This window comes from Macaca mulatta, chromosome 8 (genome assembly GCF_049350105.2).
Source record: "Macaca mulatta isolate MMU2019108-1 chromosome 8, T2T-MMU8v2.0, whole genome shotgun sequence".
NCBI lineage: Eukaryota > Metazoa > Chordata > Mammalia > Primates > Cercopithecidae > Macaca > Macaca mulatta.
In genome coordinates, this window is record NC_133413.1 from 7,657,401 (window position 1) to 7,678,995 (window position 21,595).

At 48.3% G+C, this 21,595-nt stretch overlaps 1 protein-coding gene and 1 long non-coding RNA gene across 2 annotated transcripts in view; one reads left to right on the forward strand and one right to left on the reverse strand.

The window, feature by feature from the left end:
- XKR5 (XK related 5) overlaps positions 1-3,081 on the reverse strand; it is a 25,639-nt gene extending 22,558 nt beyond the window's left edge. The window contains exons 1-2 of the mRNA XM_028852318.2: positions 2,881-3,081; positions 132-315 (exon numbers count right to left, since the gene is read on the reverse strand). Of these exons, the coding sequence (XP_028708151.2) occupies positions 132-315; positions 2,881-2,938 (242 nt within the window). The 5' untranslated portion in view covers positions 2,939-3,081. The remainder of the gene's footprint in view (positions 1-131; positions 316-2,880) is intronic.
- Positions 1,669-12,362, forward strand: LOC114680167 (uncharacterized). The gene is made up of 3 exons (XR_013396868.1): positions 1,669-2,096; positions 9,141-9,485; positions 12,182-12,362. It is a non-coding gene; the product is annotated as an uncharacterized LOC114680167 (long non-coding RNA).
- The last annotated feature ends 9,233 nt before the right edge of the window (positions 12,363-21,595 follow it).

Here is a 21,595-nt window from a genome sequence, read left to right on the forward strand (position 1 = left end):
ATGGCAGCTTTGAACCTCTTCCCAATGCCAAACTTTTATGACCTTGAGGACAGAAGCCACACGGACAGAAGAGTCCTCCCACTGCACCTGTGCAATTGTGCTCCAGAGGTGAAAGACGTAGCTGTTCTTACCGCTTCCAAACACCAAGCTGTAGGAGGTGCAGCATCACCAAGGAGCAATGCCCTTGATGCCCGTCTGCTCGGAACCACAGGTAGCTCAGGCCCTGGACCAAGAACCCGGGCAGGAGGACAGCCAGGGCCAGCCACCCCCACAGAAGCCGCCCTGTGGTGAAGTAGTAAGCCACGGTGTAGAGGCCTAGGGGAGAAGGGGAAAGGCAAGCAGGTTATTGGAAGGCTGGAGTGAGTGCGGGTACCTGCATTTTAAACAATTTAACATTTTCTGGATGTTATGATGTCCTGACCTCTTAAAACTTTTCTGGCTGGGGAGTGACTGCCCCTCCCAAGGCTAGCAGTTATTTGAGTTAGCAAAGGGCCCAGCCAGGGTCTTACCTTTGACACAGGAACTAAATCTAGCCAGAGCCAGACATCCCCTACCTGGCCCATACCCCCAAAAAGGAGGACTTCTTTTGCCTTAATCATCCCAGGGCCCAGTGCCAGGCAACCAGACACCACCCTTATACCCCAAAGCCACAGAAATTATTCAAAGAGCTAATCTGAAGCTGGTGCCCTGCCCCAGCAAAGGGTCTGGCCTCAACTTCCTGTGGTTCCTGTCTCCTGCCTCCTTACCACGCTGGTGACATTGCCCTGTGGCCCAGCATGGTGTGCCATGTCTCCTGTCCTAGGACTTGTGAGTACAGCAAACTTTGCTTTCCAGAGTCTCTCCTGTGTCTCATGTTGTGGCCACACCTAACAATCTCATTAAAAATAAAACCAAAGCACTTTGGGAGGCCGAGGCGGGCAGATCGCTTGACGTCAGGAGTTCAGGACCAGTCTGGGCCACATGGCGAAATCCCCTCTCTACTAAAAATACAAAAATTAGCAAGTGTGGTGGCTGCGTGCCTGTAATACCAGCTACTCAGGGTGGCTGAGGCACCCAAATGGCTTCAACTCAGAAGGCAGAGTTTGCAGTGAGCGGAGATTGCACCACTGCATTCCAGCCTGGCCACAGAGCGAGACTCTTGTCTCAAAACAAAACAAAACAAAAAAAACAGTAACCAACCAACACAGTGTCCCCATCACCAGCAAGTCTCCTAGGAGCAGCATGGGAGCCCGCAGAGCCTCTGGCAACAGGGACAGGCATGCACTAAATGACAGTGTCAGGGCTTTCCGGAGCTGCTGGGCAATATACGACATGTGAGAAGTGCCTAGCATCTTGTGCATCCTCGAGAATGATGAAACCTCCGCTCTGGTTTGTTTGTTTGTTTGTGATGGTGGTTGGGTACGGTTACACAGTGGAGAGAGGATCTGCACTCCCCAGTCAGTAACTCTACACTACGGAACCGTTAGTCCCTGTGGGGTCACAGCTCGCTCTGTGGGGTCCCTCTTCTCCTACTTTCACATGGGGAACTCCCTGGCCTGGAACTCTGGGCCTCCCGGGTACTCCTAGCACCCCCTCCTGAGGGTTGCCTGAGGTTGATCGTGGAGGCGGTGCGCTAGTAGAGGCACAGCACACAGGCATCCTTTCACACAACTGTTACTTAGGCTTTCCAATGGTAAAGTTCTAAGTGGATGAATGAACACAAGCCGCGGATTTTAGGGAAACTGCGAAAACTGCCCCGAGGTACAGATGCGGACGCTGCAGCTCTGGACCGCGGGGTCCGGGCTCAGGCAGCCCTTCCATAGTGCCCAGGCTGAGTCTGGCTCTTACCACCCCGAGCGTCCTGCGGCAGCCTCCCTTGGACAAAAAGCCTTGGGTGCTGCAGGGCTGGAGAATGCTAACAACCAGGCCGTGCCCAGCTGGAGGACAAGGGAGGACACCTGGAGTGGGTGCCGACCCCCGCGGGTCCTGTCTCAGCCCTTCGCGTCCGGGGCGCGGAGCCAGAGCGCTTGCGCGTCCTCTGCGAGCTTCCTGCTCTGCGCGCCTCAGAAACAGCCGGACCAGCGAGGACGCCAGTGAACTCACGGAAAAGTCCTGAGGTAGCGTCCCCACGGTCCCCCCTCTTCTCCCCCAGGGACTCTGCCCCGGAAGAGGCGTCCGCAGGGAGCCCGGCGGAAGTGGGCGGAGACGCTCCTCCCCGGCACTGAAGGAGTTACGAATTTAAACCAGAAGGGCGCGAAAAATGGGGCCATCTTGCTCCGCCGCGGCTGGCGTGCTCTGGGCTCCCCCCTCAACGGAGGTGGCCCCGGAGGGCCGCGTCCCGCCCTGTCCTAAACCCCGAAGCGGAGTCGCTGTCCTACAGGGCCGCGTGGATGCGGAGCCCCGTCCCCCTCTTCCCGCCACCCCTCCTGCGAACAGCCTCCAAGTCGCAGGGTCCCCCTGGCCGGCGGGGAGTCGGGGGAGAGCCCGGGAGCCCCCAGACTTGCGCTCAGCACATCTTGGCATCGCAGCACTTTGCAAAGCTTGTGATGGAAGGAAGGGCGGATACATCTCCCCCGGTTCTGCGAGGGGATCTTGCATGCGTGGGGCAGGGGGATCGTGCAGGGGCGGGAGGAAGTCAAGCACCAGTCGGGGGTCGGGGGACCGAGCATAGGTGGAGGAAAATCATGCATCCGTGAGGAGATCGTGCATGCGTGGGCATCCACTAAGGACAAGGGGACGTGCTCGGCAGGTGGGGTGGCTACCACCGTGCGTCACCGGCGCGCAGTGCTGGGCGCAGGCCCGGGCAGTGCCGGTCCAGGCATAGGCCGCCTGTGCGGCTCCGGCGCCGGGGTGGGGTAGGGGGCTGCAGGGGTGAGCACAGCCTCCGGCTGCCGCACTCACGCGCGCTCTGCTCGGCCGCCTGCAGCAGGGCGGACAGCCCCAGGAGCCCCGCGTGCATCCTCCGCGCCGACCCCGCAGCCTGCGCCCGCCCCTTCCCCTGCCCGCGGTCCCGCGTCGGGGAGGTTTCCGGCCTGGGGTCCGACTGCGGGTAGCATTTCGGCCTGAGCCGTTAGGCGCGAAGCGTAGGTCTGGTTTATTCGTAGCGGCCAGCAGGGGAGGGAGGGAGGATGCTTAGGGTTTCTGGCTTCCAGGGTGGGTGGGGACGGGGTGGTAGAGCCCAGCTGAGGTCTGGGCTCCTGATAAGGGCAGAAGCGGGTTCTGCGCTGCCCCCAACCCTGTTACCGCCAGGAAAGCGCTTGGTGAGCGTCGGGACTGCGCAGGTTCCTCGGGAGGTGGCTAAACTGGCGACCGCCTCTGGGGCCGCCGAAAGCAAGTCCGTTAACCACTAGTCAGGGAGTAATACTGTGTTTGAGTAAATATAGAGAGAGTTGGGTTAGAATCGTTGATTGGGTCTTTTTGAGATCTTACAGTTGTGTGGCCAGAAAACACAGGGCCTGTTACCCGGCATCATGGTCTACACCTCCCCTACAAATCCATCCCAGGCTCTATCCTCATGAAAGCTTTTTCCAGATCTGCTTGAGGGTTAAGATCCCAACGTGCAAGAAGAAAAACTGCACATTGGAAAACCTTCTCCTCGGAGATATCTCTATCTATATTTATATATGTTTACAGATATAGAGATATATACACACACATTCTGACATTTTAAAAACGGCAAGACAGACTTTTATTCAGAACCATCGCCATAGATGTCAGGGACTGCACTGAGGTCTTGCAGCAGGCGAGAGAGATTGGGGTCCGAAAATAATAAGGAAAAGGGCTTACTTATAACCAAGGAGCAGGATGGGGGATGGTGGATGGAAAGTCACCGAGAAGGGGACATCAAGTGGGGGTTCTGGCTTCCCGGACCTAACAGGATTCTTGCTGAGGGTGGGCCAAGGTGATCCACATGGGGGATGGGGGGGTGGGGTGGAGCAGGTGTTGGAATTTGGTCAGATATGGAGGGTGTTCAGACACCCGGCGTGGGGAATTGGGGTTAAACTGACTTGGCAGGATTCCTGCTAAAACTAGGCTCTGCAGGGGCAGAGACAGGAATGCCCAGGTTGAGCCCAGTGGTGCAGAGAGCTCGAAGGAGGCTGTCCAATGTCTGATCAAGGAGACATTCTTTGCTATTCATGTATATACCTATGTATTGTAATAGGCTGTTCTTGTATGACTATAAAGAAATACCTGAGACTGGGTAATTTATAAGAAAAGAAGCTTAATTGGCTCACAGTTCTTCAGCATTTACAGGAAGCATGTACTGGCATCTGCTTAGCTTCTAGGGAGGCCTCAGGAGCTTAGGCTTATAACAGATGGTGAAAGGGGAGCAGGTACATCCCATGGTGAAAGCATGTTCAAATTAGCATAAGAAGAAAGAGAACTTGGCCAGGCGTGGTGGCTCACGCCTGTAATCTCAGCACTTTGAGAGGCCAAGGCGGGCGGATCACCTGAGGTCAGGAGTTCGAGACCAGCCTGGCCAACATGGCGAAACCCCATCTCTACTAAAAATACAAAAATTAGCCGGGCATGCTGGTGGACACCTGTAATCCCAGCTACTCTGGAGGCTGAGGCAGGAGAATCGCTTGAACCCGGGAGGTGGAGGTTGCATTGAGCCCAGATTGTGCCATTGCACTCCAGCTTGGGTGACAGAGGGAGACTCCATCTCAAAAAAAAAAAAAAAAAAAAAAAAAAAAAAAAAAAAAAAAAAAAAGAAAAGAAAAGAAAAAGAAAAAAGAAAGAAAGAGAACTTGAATAGTCCAGTGACTATTGGAGAAATTAAACTGGCAGTCAAAGACTGTTCAGGTCTAGGTAGTTTTAGATTAATTCTGCCAAAGTTTCAAGAAACAATTAAACAACTAACTGCTACCTAATATAATTTGCTCCAGGAAATAAAAACTAAACTTTACCCAGCTTATTTTAAAAGACTGCTGTAGTTTTGCTTGTAAAGATATATGTAGAAAGAAAATTATTTTAATGATGAGCACAGATGCAAAAATCCTAGGTAAAATGATAAATTCAAAATATATTAAAATATTATGATACGGTGGGTTTTACTATGAATTTTCACAACCCACAAATCCTTTGATGTCACTCCATTATCATTTTGAACAAGAAAAATCTTTTTTTTTCTTTTTTTCTTGAGGCAGACCCACTCTGTCATGAGGCTGGAGTGAAGAGGCACAATCTCGGCTCACTGCAACCTCTACTTCCTGGGTTCAAGCCCTATTCTCGTGTCTCAGCCTCCCAAGTAGCTGGAATTGCAGGCGTGTGCTACCACATTCAGCTCATTTTTGTATTTTAGTAGAGATGGGGTTTCGCCATGTTGGCCAGGCTGGTCTCAAACTCCTGAGCTCAAGTGATCTGCCTGCCTCGGCCTCCCCAAGTGCTAGGATTGAAATAATCAAATGATTTTTCTTGGTTGGGCACAGTGGCTCACAGATAAGAAGACAAGCATGCTCAGCATTGCAACTACTGTTTAATATTGTGTTGGAGGGTATACCTAATGTATAAGGAAACTGAAGGAAATAAGATCATGTAACTAGCAGAAGGGATGAGTGAGACAGAGGATTCTGCAGATGATTATATGCTTGTCTACCTGGAACAATCAACCTTGTCAAGCTGATAAAATAGTTCAAAAGGCAGCCGGGTGCAGTGGCTCACGCTTGTAATCCCAGCACTTTGGAAGCCCAAGGCAGGTGGATCACGAGGTCAGGAGATCGAGACCATCCTGGCTGTCACGGTGAAACCCCATCTCTACTAAAAAAATACAAAAAATTAGCTGGGCATGGTGGCAGGCGCCTGTAGTCCCAGCTACCTGGGAGGCTGAGGCAGGAGAATGGCATGAACCCGGGAGGCAGAGCTTGCAGTGAGCCAAGATCGCACCACTGCACTCCAGCCTGGGCAACAAATCGAGACTCCATCCCAAGGGGGAAAAAAAAATAGTTCAAAAGGCCTTCTAATATAACTTACACAAACCAATAGCATTTCTCTGTACACCTACTATACAAAACTGGAAAAATTAAGATAGTTGTAATAGTTACAATGTCTATAAAGTGCTGAGGAATTAAAACATACATAAGATTTGTCTGGAGCACACTATTAAACTCTAATAAAGAACATAAGAAATGATCTGAGTAGATATATTCCTTGTTTTTGATTCAAACAACTTAATAAAGTTGTCAATTCTTCCCTGATTAATCTATACATTCAATGCAATCTTGTTAAAAATTCCAACATGGTCTTTATGAAACTTGATAGACTTACTCTGAAATGTGGATGAAGAGAGGAGGTCCACAAATTAGCCAACTTTGAAAAGAAGGATAAAGAGGGATTTCTACCCTTCTAAATATTAAGATAGATCAAGAAAAAGTCCTATTTGTAGAACATTATGGTCTTGGCACAGAACAGACCAAAAAAATCAATGGAACACAGTGGAGAGCTCAGAAGCTGACCTACAAATATGTAGAACTTAAAATATATGACCAATAGTGGCACCACAAATCAATGGAGAAAGACAAATTGTTTAGTAATTGTGTGATAAAATGAGCTCATTAGATCCCAAACAGTAAAACTAGATCTCCACCTAGCACATGCCCACAGGTGGACGCCAGGTGGAGTAAAGATCTAAATATGAAAGATAAGACCTTAACAGAAAGAAGTATAAAAAAAAGCAGAATATTTTTATAATTTAGTAATGGAGAAGGATGTCTTAAGCACCTCAAAACACAAACCACAAGGGAAAAATGGATTACATTTTTTTTGTGTGTAACAACTGAAGCCTTCTGTCTAATGAAGGAGCTTGTGGACATTAACGGACAGAAGTTAGATGCGGTGGGAGAAGTGTTTTGCAATGTCTCAAACTGACAAGTCGTTTACTATATGAAATATGCAAGTAACTCCTATATTTCAACAAAAACGAGGAGGCAGCAATCTCAGTAAACAAGGGGAAAGGGCAATTTGTAGAAGAGAAAAACCTGAAAAGGCCCAATTTACTCAAGAAAATGATCCCAAACTGAAGATAATTTAAGTGATGCTTAAACCTATCAATATTTTACAAACTGCAAAGTGAACGACATCACTTTATTTACTTATCTATTTATTTATTTAATTACTAGACAAGTTCTTGCCCTGCCATTTAGGCTAGAGTACAATGGCGCGATCTCAGCTCACTGCAACCTCCACCTCCCGGGTTCAAGCGATTCTCCTGCCTCAGTCTTATGAGTAGCTGGGATTACAGGCATCTGCCACTGTGCCTGGGTAATTTTTTTATTTTTAGTAGAGACAGGGTTTCCCCATGTTGGCCAGGCTGGTCTTGAACTCCTGACCTCAAGTGATCTGCCTGCCTCTGTCTCCCAAAGTGCTGGGATTACAGATGTGAGCCACACTTCTGGCCTGACATCACATTACTTCTTTCAATTGGCAAAAATTACAAATTAGGTAATGCCCAGCCTCAGTAGAAACATAAGGTCCCAGGCTCCAGGGACCTCTGGCACTGCTGGTGTGATTAGAGCAGTTCAGGTTAAGTGTGGTACGGTCTGATTAAAAATCAGACACAGTGCCTTCATAATTAAGGCAATTATTATTTTAATGTTGGGCATACATTTTCTAATCTTTATCTATCTTTTCTCTTACGTTAATGAAATAAGAATGAGCCTTGAAGTTAATATTCTGCATTTTACACCTAATGTATCAGGAATACATTCAAATATTTGTATAGTACTTATTATTGTTAGCAAATCCTACATAGCTGAAGATTTTATTTGTTTTATTTGATACCACTGCAATAACCATTTGTGGAACATAGTTCCTCCACTGTCCTCTGCTGGAATGTTTACTTTTAGATAAATTTCCAGGGGTACATTATTAGAAATGAGAGTAAAAGGAATGTTTTGGCTCTATAAATTTGTAGCAATACTTGAAGGAGTTGATGTGGAAGATACTGGTGTCTTCTGTTGTTGCTAACCCTGGGATGATCCACAAGCCAGTCGGGCCACCCAACTTCTTTAGCATCCCTCTTCCAGTGTGTAGGAGAAAGCCATGGTTGCCAGGGCTCTTCTCACCCCCTCCTCCAAGCCATGCAAACAAATCCTCCCTTAAGCCCATCCGGACCCTGTAATGCCAGGGCCGTGGTTTGTTTGCACCTGCATAGATAGCAGATCATGAGAGTGTGCCCAGCATATAATGCCTTCTCAGTGCATGTTGGGTGTATGAATAAATAAGTGAATAAACAAGCAAGTGAATGAATGAAAGAAAGCAGCGAGGAAGCGCTGCAACTCAGTCTAGTCTTGTCCCAGGGCAAACAGCCAGTAGGTTGCGCTGTTGCACCGGCCGTTGCAAACCCTCAGAGCAGGTTTAAACAGAGCTCTCTGACTCTGGGACAGAGGAAATGGAAAACCTGTGTCTTCAAACCACGTCATTTGGTTTGAAGATGACTTAATGTGAAAAGAAATGTATTTTAAGGTTATTAAAATAATCCTTAGGACTTGAAAATCTCAGCTAGCTTCTGAATGCTTTGGGAATACTTTCTCCATAGTTACTGCACACAAGCCCGTGGGGTGGGCAGGGCAGGTATGTGCTCACTGAGGTCCAGAGAGGTTAGTTTCTCGGCTGGTAGAGGCAGAGCTGGATGCAGAGCCAGGCACAGAGCCAAGATATGTCTGACCCCAGTCCAGCGGGATCTCCTGCAAGCTGCGGTGTTTCCAGAGGCACACTTCAGTGTGTGGAGTGAAAGGAGAGTGTCTGGACATGGGAAGAGCTGCTCTCAGCAGTGTGGCAGGCCCATTTTTGTTTCCTTTCTCTTTCTCCTCTTGGGGCAAGGCAGACACCAGGCACAAAGAAGGAAACAGGCCTTCCGTGAGTGCAGTAGCAATAAGGGAGAAGCCCAGAGCGGCCACTCCTCTTCTGTCTGCTGTGATGTTCCGGCCCTGTGTCCCTGGGGCTGCCTTCCCCAGGGCCTGTGTGTTGCGTATATGGGGTGGGGTGAGGGCAGCTGGAATTGAGATGGGGACCCTGTGATTGTGAGGGGCTGTGGGGCAGAGGTGGGTGGCTCTCGCAGGCCTCTTCCTGGACGCTTGCGCCCCCTCATCCTGCTCTCTGTTTCTTCCTGCACTTACATCAGCTCATGTGTGTATTTTCTCATTGACCGTCTCCCTCTACAGGAGCACCGGAGGAGAGGGACTTCATCCGACTTGTTCACCCCCGTCTCCCAGCTCCTGGCACAGAGGGAGCACTCAATACACACCGATGGGCTGAAGGCGTCAATGGATCTGGGGACTAGAGTGATGGTGATTTGGCAGACAGCATCCCCCCCGTGGGCAGTAGCCGGGAAGACCCTTCTTTGGCTCTCCTCACCTGCACTCTTTAGGATTGAACAGCGTTGCTTCGATGCATATTCTGGGAGCACAGAGAAACAAGGGACGCAGTTCCACCATTCTGAAAAAGGGGCTCCTGTAAGCCAGGTGAAGAAGGGGCAGGGCCCTTCCTGGTCAGCAGGGGTAAGGCAGGTGTGTGTGGGAGAGCATGCGAGGAGGGCGAGGGCTGCGGGAGATGGAGCAGGAACATTTGGTTGGGGCTCTGAGGCACTGTTCTGCTTGGGGACTGTGTGGGCAAAGGCAGGGGCTACGCAGGAAGGATTTACATAAAGCTGGAAGAAAGTTTGGGGAATGACTTTGCAGTTACATTTGTTTTGCAAATTCTTTGTTTTTATCAATATTTGCATGTTATTTGGGTAGCTGTAGGGAGGAGGTTTTTGGGGAGTTAGTGTACTCTCTCACCCGTCCTTCAGTCCTACTACTGCCCCTAGATACACAATCACCTCAAGTGACTTTCAGGTCACTAGGAATGGGCAAAGTCGAGATGAAAACCATTAGGTGCCTTTGAAACAGAAAATATTTTCGGTCCCTGTCCCTCTCTGTAACCAATAATCAATGCAATATAAATGGAAAAGTATAAAGAAGTCCAGAAATTCTTATTTTCCCCTCAACGACTAGTCATGCATGACATTTTAAAACTAATACTTCACTGGCATCAGAGCTCCTGGGCTGTGCTTGATCAAACTCTTGGGATCGGGCTCTGAAGCACATCTTTGATCCGTATGGATTTTTGTCAGAGAATCTTCTGCCTGAAAGACAGTGTTCGGGGTCTTCCAAGGCACACTGAGCTACGTTAAGCCCCTCACACACACATAAAGCACGTAAGGCAGAAGGAACCTGGATACTCTTTGTGGTTGATAGTGAGGCGGGCCACCATTGTGGCCCTGAATCCCCCTCTGAATCAGACCCTTTGTGATCTGACTCTGCAGCTCTTCCCATCTGCTAGTAGTGTCTGTTTCCCCAGCTCAGGAATCTAATTGGCCTTTTGATTTGCTTTGACCAATAAAAGCAGCAGAAGGGGCCAGTTATGAACGTAGGCCTCAGGACACCTTGCACATGGCTCTACAATTCGCATTGCCTTGGTAGCAGCCAGCCCACAATGGACCTGGAAGCTAACTGCAGATGCAGGGATAAGCCTCGTGGGAAGGGCTGAATTGTGTGCACCCGAATTCCTAAGTGGAAGTCCTAACTCCCAGTGCCTCAGAATGTAACCGTATTTGGAAGTAGGGTCTGTGCATAGGTAATTAAGTTAAAATGAGGCCGTTAACGTGGCCCCGATTCAGTAGGACTGGTGTCCTTATAAGAAAAGGAAATTTGGATACTGACACACACATGCACAAAGGGATGAACACACAAAGATGCAGGAAGAAGACGGCCATCTAGGAACCAAATCAACCCTGCCGATAACCGGATGTCAGACTTCCAGCCTCCGGGACTCAGAGAAGTAACCTGAGGTTACTCCTCATGCACACACAGTATTCCTTCCTTCTCTGCGTCTAGACGTGTCTCTCCCAAATACTCTTCTGCGTCGTAATCGCCATTCCTAAATCCAGCACCTGCTCATTTATTTATTTTCAAGAGGTAGCACAGTAGAATCTTTAGAGCTAAAGTGAGTGTTCTATTTCATTCTCTGGCTCCCTGTGCTCGGGTGATCTTCAGCCCGTCACAGGCCCTGGCTTGCATTTTTCTTCCACTGTAACAGGAACCAACAGGGATTTGCCCTATTGTGCAAGAAAATATACATTGACCGCCATTCTGGAAGCACTCAGGGGTTTCGGAAGGCATTGGCCATTGCCTGTGGAGAGGGAAGTATATTTCAGCTCCTCAGCTGAGGGTGGTACTCCCTGTGAATCCCGCGCTGTGGTCTGTGTCAATCTGTGCCACGCTGTCAGTGGTTCTTGGCTTGCAGGACAGCCTCAACTCTTAAAAACGCTAGATTCCATAGTATCTGCCCCAAATGCTGATTCTTAGCTCCGTCTTGCACCCCAGCTTCTGGTCCCTGCTAAAGAGACAGAGTGGGGTGGAGATTCCATAACAGGAATCTCTGCCACCTCGTATGTGTGTAAAGACAAGCCAGAGCACAGCCCCTACTTGCCCTGGGCATAGAAGAGCAGGAGGCACTGGGCAGAAAGAGTGGACAGGACTCGGGGACTGGGACCCCATAGGCCACTGAGCTACATCCAGGGCTCAGGAGGCCGGCATGGTGGGCCGGCTCGGCGGGAGAGGAGGCAGAGAATACAGAAAACGGAAGTCGGAAAGCAACAGCAACAGAAACACCGCCAGTACCTCCAATGTCTGTGATGCTTTACGAGGCTCTGCCTGAGCTTAGCCTCAGGTGTCATCGTGAAACCCTCTGTGCCACGCGGGGGTTTTTATTCCTGTTTTACAGAGACAGAGTTGAGTTTGAGGACAACCCAGTGACTCGCAGGAAGGCCCACTGCGAGTGAGTGTGAGCGCTGGGAGCTGCACACTGTGCTTTGGCTCCCAGGCTGAGCTCTCTTCTGTATCCCGCACTTTCTCCCAGGCTGAGAAATGAATCCGGTGGGAAATGAGCCCTAGGGGGCAGGTGTCTCCTATGAGGCAGTTATCTACAAGGCCTATTTCTAGGGCTAACCGTATCTGCTGTCCTAAAAGCCTGGCTCATTCCTTTCACTGTCTCCCTGGGAACTCGGTGCTTGTTCCAGGGAAACAACCCTCAGTCTACAGAGATACTGGAGGATGTCTCAGTAAGTTAAAAAAAAAAAAAAAAAAAGAAAGATAAGCATTTCCCCTGAGTCCGTATTATTTTGATCCTGTCTCTGATGCTCAGATTTATGACTTATTTCTAGACCCTGAGCTGTTGTCAAAACACAGCTTAACCCCCATTCTCTGGGCCTGAGACCCTGCAGCCCCCACGCTGCCCGACTTCGCTGCCCAGCTTTGGGTCTTACCTGGAGCAACTTGACCAACAAGAATGCACAAGGCCAGGAGCCAAGAACAGAGACTCCAGATGGGGAACAGAAGGAAAAGGTATGTGCCCCGCTGAGACCATGAGGCTGGCTGGAAGAGCCTCTGTTTATACTGCTTCTGGCTGCTTACACAACAGATCTGCAAATGTTGCCTGTTATGAGACTTAATTTTAGAGAATGATTCTTATCTGCGCAGCGAGTGCTTTCCAATTGAGTGGCTCCGTTCCTACCCTTCTGCTGGCCAGCCACACCTTTAGGTGGGAACGGCCTCAAATTTAGCTCCAAGGCTGCACGCTTGGCCCACATACCTGACCACAGAGTTCAATGGGCCTCAGGGAACACAGACAGCCAGGGCCAGAAAAGGGATGGAAATGTCTGTCAACTTCTCGTTTTAAGAATTTGAAGGTGACCTCTGTGATGGCCCAGCACAGAACCAACCTGCTTGGTGCTGACTTCTACAGCGAGAAATGAGCTGATTTCTCACTGCACAAGTCAGCACCAGGTGTCCACCTGTGTCTCAAAGCCAGATTCTAGGACAGCTGGTGACAGACAACTCAGCAAGGGGAGACCAGGGGCCCAGGGCAGGTCACTGCAAGGGGAAATCCCACACACCAGAACCCGCTTCCCACCATACATATGCAGATGCACACACCCATAGCTGCACATGTATGTGTGCAATCACACATGCACATGCACACACATGCATACCCAGTCACATCGGAACATGCACACATGAACATACATGCATGCCGGCACACACCTACATGCACACACACCGCATACACACCTGCACATGCACACCTGCACATACCTACATCCATATGCACCCTATACACTCACTCCTGCACATGTGCCCCTGCACATATACACACATGAACACCTGCACACACCTACATGCACACACACCACATACACTCACACCCACATATGCATCTGCACATATACACACATGAACACCTGCACACACCTACATGCACGCTCGTACCTCAAATGCAGATGCACACACATGCACACTTGCACACACACACACACTTACACATGCACACATGTCGATACATGCACACCTGCATAAACCTACACACACACATTCACACGTATACACTCATACATGCAGATACACATGCACACCACACACTCAAGCATGCATGCACGCACACCCCCATACACTCACACAGTCACATGCACACACATGCACACCTGCAAACACCCATGCCCACACACACACACATACACATGGTCTGAGTGTCTATTTTCCCATTTACTATTAGGAGGGTGTCTGCAGAGGGCCTCTCTGTCTCCTGCAGGAATCTGTTTTCACCTGAGTGAATCAGGGTTAGCCCTTGACTCCCTCTATTAACCTGGGAAGCTTTCTGAATCCAACCTTTGGGGCCAAGTGGAAACTTCTTTGGGCTTTCTCATCTCTGCACCAGCTGGAGACCCAGGCAAGAGGGGTTCTGCTCGGGCCTGGGGTTAAGAGTTCTTCTCTCTGGCCAGATTTATGTCCCTTCTCATTAATCATTCTCTGGGTTCTTACGACCTAAGAATTACTTGCCCCCAGCCTTCATCTAGGGACTTTGGAAGTTTCTTCCTTGGGTTGGAACCCCAAGGTGAGACCATGCTCCCAGGGAGCGTTCTAGGCCCGAGTGGTGGCTGCTGTGAGATGGTGACACAGCTTAGAGATGCAAGCCAAGAGGTCCTGTGTGGGAGTGCATGACACCCTGGAGGCGGCGGATAGTCTTGGCTGTAGGGAGATAAAGGGGAGGGGCTGCAGGCCAAGGCCCTGCTCTCTTCGTGCACTCTGATTCTGGTGCGTGACTTGCGGGAGTCCAAGGATCCTACATTTTTCCTGGAGGTCCAGGTTGCCTTGGGAGTATATATGTTCAGGGTGGGAGGATAGAACATGTTTTAGTCAGCAATGTGATAGTTTGATTTATAGCTGTTAAATATTAGCCTCTTGGCACGTTTCTTTGTGTTCTTCCCAGAGTCCTCAAATATTTGTGGTGAGACTGAGCTGCCTGCAGGGAAAATCACTCATCCATCCCAGGGCAGGACTGCAGCTTCTGCTTGCATTGACAGTAGGGCGCAGGCTTCTCAAATCATGGGTGTTTCCTGAGGCTCTAAACCTCGGTGTCTTTGTGCTCTTCTCCTACAACCTTCTCACGTGGCTTCTCCCTCTGATCGGCTGCTAAGTCTTTCCACGCAGCCGGTCGAAGGGAGACAGACGTGTTTCTAACTGTCTGCATTCTGCTCTGCTGCATTTCTCACGGTTTAGCTGATCTCTGAACTGGGCCCCATCCCAGGGAGCCAGAGAAGCTGGCGTCTGCACTGGAGGAGAACCACTGCCTTCAAAACAGCCCCAGCCCTTCATGGCTTGTTCCAGGAAACTTTCCCCGAGGGAAGACCACAAGTTAAATCTTCTCCACCTAGTTCTTTCACTATCTTGTTTCAAGAACAAACAAGTCAAATTGCAACACCCACTGAAAACAGTGGAGCAGGATGGCGTTTGTAATGCCTGCCTGCCTGGGGAGCCACAGTCCAAGCACCTTCATAGGCTTTCTACAACCTTCAGACAAAGCTTTCCGGACTTGACCATGGGGAATCCATCAACTCCCTGCTTAGTCTCAAATGTCTTCCTTATGCTCCTTGGTCTAGAAAGAGCAGTGAGTTTGGAGTGCTCCATCTGGCCTGTGAACCCCCAAAATTTGCGACAGGTTAATTTAGAAAGTTTATTTTGTCAAAGTTGAGGTTGTGCACCTGACAAACTGCCTCAGGTGGTCCTGAGGACATGTGCCCAAGGTGGTCAGAGCACAGTTTGGTTTTATACATTCTAGGGAGACATAAGACATCAATCAACATGTGCAAGATGAACATTGGTTTGGTCTGGAAAGGCAGAACAACTTGAAGCAAAGGCGAGAAGACTCAAAGCGAGGAGGGGCTTCCAAGTCATAGGAAGGGCTTCCAAGAATGCAAATGGTTGTGTTCTTTTGAGTTTCTGATGAGCCTCTCCGAAGGAGGCAATCAGATATGTGTTTATCTCAGTGAGCAGAGGGGTGACTTTGAAAAGAAAGGGAGACAGGTGGCCCTAAGCAGTTCCCAGCGGGAACTTTCCCTTTAGCTTAGTGATTTGGCGGGGGACCCCAAGATTTATTTTCCTTTCACAGATCCTAGATATTTCTGCTGAATTTTCCATTCTGCAGATATGGCACCTGAGTTCAGTGAGGCTTCTGTCATCCCCTAGATTTGAGTTTTTGGTGTGTCGAGGGGATATGAGATTTTAGGATGCTGTGATTGCTGTGATAGAATGAGATTTTTGCCGGCTTTAAAATACAGCATCAGAGACACAGTAAGGCCAACGGATCAGGACATGGTGCCATTGAAGGGGGAGTTTTTTAGATTCACAGATACCGGGAGGGGCACACAGAACATGGGGGCCACACGGGGAAGCCTGGGGTTAGGAACTAGATGGAGAGAGAAGGAACTCTGGGTGAGACCCTTTCTTGTGATTTCCACGGGAAGAAATGAGAGGACAGGGCAAGCACGTTTGGGATTTGCTAGTGTGAATAATTTCAGTAGCTCTGGGGCACAGAGGCTGTTCCTAGTCATCTGGTACCTGGCCCTGGGGAGATAAGGGCTGGTGGATAGAGACCTGAGCGTGAGAGCCTCCTGAAGGGGGCAGTTGGGGATGTGGGCTCTGGATTGATTGGTTTGCATCTGAAAGGGGTACCCCTGGGAGAGTTGCCTGATATCTCTAAGAATTGGCTAATTCCGAGGGGGCAAAGCCCCAGATATCAAGGCACGAGGATACAGACAACAAGAGATCCACTGCTAGTCCACTGCTCTAACATGCCTTCCCTCAGCCGTGGCTTTGCAGTGGCTCTCAGCAGGTGAGCTGTCCTCCCTGACCCGCTGACACAGGGCCTGACAGTGTGCCTTGTGTCGACCAGCAGGAAGCAGTGGCTACGTGCCTATTTCAGAAAGGACATCGTGTGTCTCAGCTCAGCCCACAGCCCTCAGCCCTCAGCTCCCATGGGGAGAGTGTGTCATAGGCAGCTCCTGTTCACTGAGCATGTGTCCCCGAGAGGGCCACACACAGAGCAGCCTGAGCCCAGTCCAAAGCCGGCTGCAGAGGCCACAGAGCCAACTGTGAATGGCAACATGAATGTCTGTGGTTTCCAGAATCTGAGATTTGGGGATGTTTGTTCTTGCAGCAAAAGGTGATCAGTACAGACACCTGGGATTTTGAATGTGTGGGAATCTCCAAGAGCTGCAGGGGCTTCAGATCTATATTGCAGGCTTCACCTTTTCCTGCCACCTTGAAAACTGCTCTTGGTCCTATGGGACTTCCAGACTGCAGGAGGAGATCTTCGAGGCCGTCTTTGTCTTTGACCTCACACGACTCACCCATGCCAAGTTTACCTTGCCTATTTTTACTTCCTAAATGTTTCTCGAATCTTTCTCCTCTCTGTTCTTAGTATCTTAGGTCTGGTTTCCATTGTTTCTCCCAGGATCAGTACAAGAGGCTCCCACATGGGCTCCCCACCTCCAGAACTGCCTTTGGACCTCACATCTGTACTCCACCCAGCTGTTAGAGGGATCCCTCTAGGATTAGTGTCCTGGGGCTGCTGTAACAAAATGTGAGAAACTGAGTGGCTCAAAACCACACAAATGTGTTGCCTCACTGTTCTGGAGGTCACAAGTCTGAAATCCGGTGTTGGCCAGACCATGCTCCATCTCACAGTGCTGGGAGAGGATCCCATCTTGCCTCTTCCAACTTCTGTGAATGGCTGGCAATCCCTGCATTCCCTGGCTTGTAGAGGTATCATGTCCAGTCACATGGCCCTGTATGTCTTCACATCGTCCTCTCTCTGTACGCCCCTCTCTGTGGGTCCAATTTCTCCTTTATATAAGGACACCAGTCCTATTGGATTAGGGCCCCCCAATGACCCCATTATAAATTGATTATCTATGCAAAGATCCTATTCCCAAATAAAGTCACACTCTGAGGGAGTGGAGTTAAGACTTGAATGTCTTTTTTCTTGGGGACACAATTCATGCCATAGCATAATGTATCCGAACTTCATGTCTGAGCGTGTCACCTCTTTAAGGGCCCAAAGCTTCCTGAGGCTCCTCATCTCTCAGGCTATGCCCTCACCAAAGGTCAGGAGCTGTCTGCTGGAGCTTCGACAGCAACAGGCAAACATGGTCTACCTTCCTGGAGCATTCTCTTTCAGGGTTCATAAACGATTACATTGCAATGGAATGGAATGGAATAGAATGGAAGGGGCACATGCCTTTGCCTGATACAATGCGGCTTTGAAGGTATTTCGAACGTCCAGCAGGTAGCCCCTTTGGCACCAGGGGGGCCTTTGTTCTCATTCGCCCATGCAGGTGAAGCATTTGAGCAGCTCTGGCCTATAGGAAAAGGCCCAACATTGTTAAATTGTGCAAGGTTATCCCGCACAGGTTATCTAATCTTAGCTCAACCCAGCCATCGGCTTTCTGGCAAACACTTTCCAATGAGGCACCATCCAACCGTTCCTGCTCATGCCTTTGCTCCTGGGCTGTTCGCTGATTCCAGCTTTTCCCTTGTCCAACAGGCCTGACTCCCGGTCAGCCTAGAGAATGCCTTCTCTGATCATCTAGGTCTTTCCTACTTTGCGACAGTTACATTCCCCGTGCTTGAGAAAACATTGTTAGTGTCTTTATCTTTGAATGTTCTGTATTATATTACAATTTGTAATTACCTTTGGAATGTGACAGCTCACATTAGCAAGTGAATTCTTTGAGGAAAGCAATTTTTAAAAACATTTTAAATTCTTCATGTCCTTGACATTCACTGGCATTCACTTCCTGGGATATACTAAGCACTTAACACATGTTTGTGGAAAGCTGGTGATGTTTTACTTCCTGACGCTACAATTAAAAAAATGTCTATCTTACTTTTCAAAACCTTAAAAATAACGCAAAAAACCTTTGAGGCAAAAATACATTATTTTGTCCTAATATTCAGAAGACTTATGTAACTATTATGGAATAATTGATTTGTTTGAATTTTTTAATTTCCAATTACAATAACATCCATTTTTTATAATAGAAAAATTACAAATACATATAAAAGGAAAATTAAAATCACAGAGAAATGTAAGTCCAAATGGATTAAGGACTTGTTTATGAAGGTAGAAATTTAAGTTAATTTGAGTAAAGTAGTGTGCGATCTTGTTTACCTCAAGTAGGAAAGAATTTTTTTTTTTTTTTTTTTTTTTTTTGAGATAGAATTTCTCTCTTGTTGCCCAGGCTGGAGTGCAATGGTGCAATCTTGGGTCACTGCAACCTCTGCCTCCTAGGTTCAAGCGATTCTCTTGCTTCAGCCTCCCAAGTAGCTGGGATTACAGGCATGAGCCACCACTCCCGGCTAATTTTATATTTTTAGTAGAGATGGGGTTTTACCATATTGGTCAGATTGGCCTTGAATTCATGACCTCAGGTGATCCACCTGCCCTGGCCTCCCAAAGTGCTGGGATTACAGACGTGAGCCACCCCATCTGTCTGAGGAAAGAATTTTTCTGAAGTCATGAGAACGATGAACTGATGGGAAAAAGTCTGATCTGTTTTACTCTGTTAAAATCAAGAATTTCCTTTTTATGCCAAAGACACTATAATGGAAATGAAAGCCAATTCAAAACTGGAGGAAGATATTCTTACAAATATATTTTACAAAATGCAAGTGTATCTGAATGCAGAAATGACAGAAAGCAGCCAGTTCACTGCAACCTCCCCACTGAAAGCATATCTTCTGCCAAATGGTGAATTTGCTAAAAGTGGACTAATCAAATGACGGGTGTGCTGAACGGAAGAATTTTCAAAGTCCTCAGCTTCTCTGTGTCTTCACCATATCAGCTTTGCTTCTGTGATTTGTCACAAATATCTGTTTCATATTTCAAATCCAGGTGCATCAAAAATGCCCAGTGTTGACTAGGCGCTGTGACTCATGCCTGTAATCCCAGCCCTTTGGGAGGCTGAGGTGGGCAGATCACTTGAGTTCAGGGGTTCAAGACCATCCTGGCCAACATGGTGAAATCGCGTCTCTACTAAAATCACAAAAATTAGCCAGGCACAGTGGCGCACGCCTGTAATCCCAGCTACTTGGGAGGCTGAAACAGGAGAATTGCTTGAACCTGGAAGGCGGAAGCTGCAGTGAGCTGAGAGGTTGCAGTGAGCTGAGATCGTGCCACTGCACTCCAGTGACAGAGTGAGACTCCATCTTAAAAAAGTAAATAAATAAAAATGCCCAGTTTTATAGATAGGTGTGTGAGGTTGTCCTGAAATGAAGTTTGCGATCTGCATTTTTGCAGGTTCATGCCTGCCTGGGCCTTATGCTATGCTATTCCCACCTCTGATGTTGCTCTGGTGCCTGCCCCTGCCCCTCCCATTCCACCTTCATCCCAGGGACTGACGCTATTGCTTCCCCATCTCTCTCCCTCCCGCAGCCCTGTTTCACCCTGGTCCTTCTTTGCTCTGGAGGTTAAAAGAATCTGGTGACTTGTCTTAGGCACAATTTAAAGTTGCGGGACAATAGGTCATTAGGAAAAATGTATTCAGCTAGTTGTTCTTTTGGAATATTAAATAATGGAAAATCGGTCATTCAGAGATTTGACTTAGAGCCCTGGGGAAGAGACCTGGAGCTCAGCAGACGGTAGTGGCAGGTGGAGCTCCAGGTTACCCTTACTGGCCACTAGAAGGCAACCTTGCAGAAACCAACTCTTCTTCCACCAAACCTTCTGTAAAGAGTGGGTGCCTAAAGTCTGTGGGTTTTGCATTCAAAAATGAAATGCAAGGCCAGGCGCAGTGGCTCATGCCTGTAATCCCAGCACTTTGGGAGGCTGAGGTGGGCGGAACATGAGGTCAAGAGATCAAGACCATCCTGGCCAACATGGTGAAACCCCGTCTATAATAAAAATACAAAGTTAGCTGGGCGTGGTGGCGCGCACCTGTAGTCCCAGCTACTCAGGAGGCTGACGTAGAATCACTTGAATCCGGGAGGCAGAGGTTGCAGTGAGCCAAGATCATGCCACTGCACCCTAGTCTGATGATAGGGCAAGACTCTGTCTAAAACAAACAAAAAAAATGCAGGTTCTTACCCAAAATTGCAGGGTGAGGTAATAGGTGGAATCTGAGACCTAGGACTACCTCATTTAAAAATGTCATGTAAACAAGAATGGCAAAGGAGGCGGTTTTCTCTTAACAGTGGCCTGTGAAGGTTCCCTGGTGGGGGCGGTGGGTGGATGAGGGGGCCCCCATAGCTACAGAAGGACAGATGGACAGCATGGCAATCTCCGGTGTCATGTCCACCTTCTGAGTCTCTTCTTGTTTAGTTGGTAACGGGGCTGTTCATTGGCAAGAACGAAACCGAAAAGGTTTTAAGAGATTCACAGAAAAGCACAGGAATGATTTAATTTTGTTGAAGAGATTTAGATTTCAAATTTGTTAAGAGCTTAACTTCAAAAGTTGCCATTCAAGAGGAAAGCAGGAAAGGTTAAGGATGCTTGGTGCAGAGGTGGATTTTCACTAATCCGAAAGGTCAGTTCCTAGGACCTGGGAGGTCAGTGGTCCTGTTGCTTGGTTGCTGAGGGGGGGTTCAGTTACTCAGGATTCATGACCCTGTAGGTTAAAGGACTTCTATGGTCCTCTGTGATTGTTATCTTTGTTCTGGCAAATACCCAATCATGATGATGCCTATAAAAAAAGAATAGTCAGTGTCAAAAAATCAGATTAAATTAATGCTTTTCTTTCCTTCATACTTTTTTCTTTCTTTTCCTCACTCCCATTTTTCTTCCCTCTTCCTTTCTCCTTCCTTCTTTCTTTTTCTTTCTTTCTGTTTTTCCTTCCATCTCTTTCTTTCCTTTCTTTTCTCTTTTGTTCTGTTTCCTTTTATTTTCACTCCTCTTTTTTCCTTGTCAAATGATTTACTTTTTCCTTACACGCTGGAACATTTTAACTAATTGCATCTAGTTTTCAATATCATATTTCTCCAAATTAGTTCATTCAAATTCAGCCTTTTCAGGTTCTGTTTTGTTTGTTTGTTTGTTTGTTTTTTTAATTTTGTTTTGTTTTGTTTTGTTTTGAGACAGAGTCTCACTCTGTTACCCAGGCTGGCTAGAGTACACTGATGTGATCCTGACTCACAACAACCTCTGTCTCCCGGGTTCAAGCAATTATCCTACCTCAGCTTCCTGAGTAGCTGGGATACAGGTGCCCACCACCATGCCCAGCTAATTTTTGTATTTTTAGTAGAGA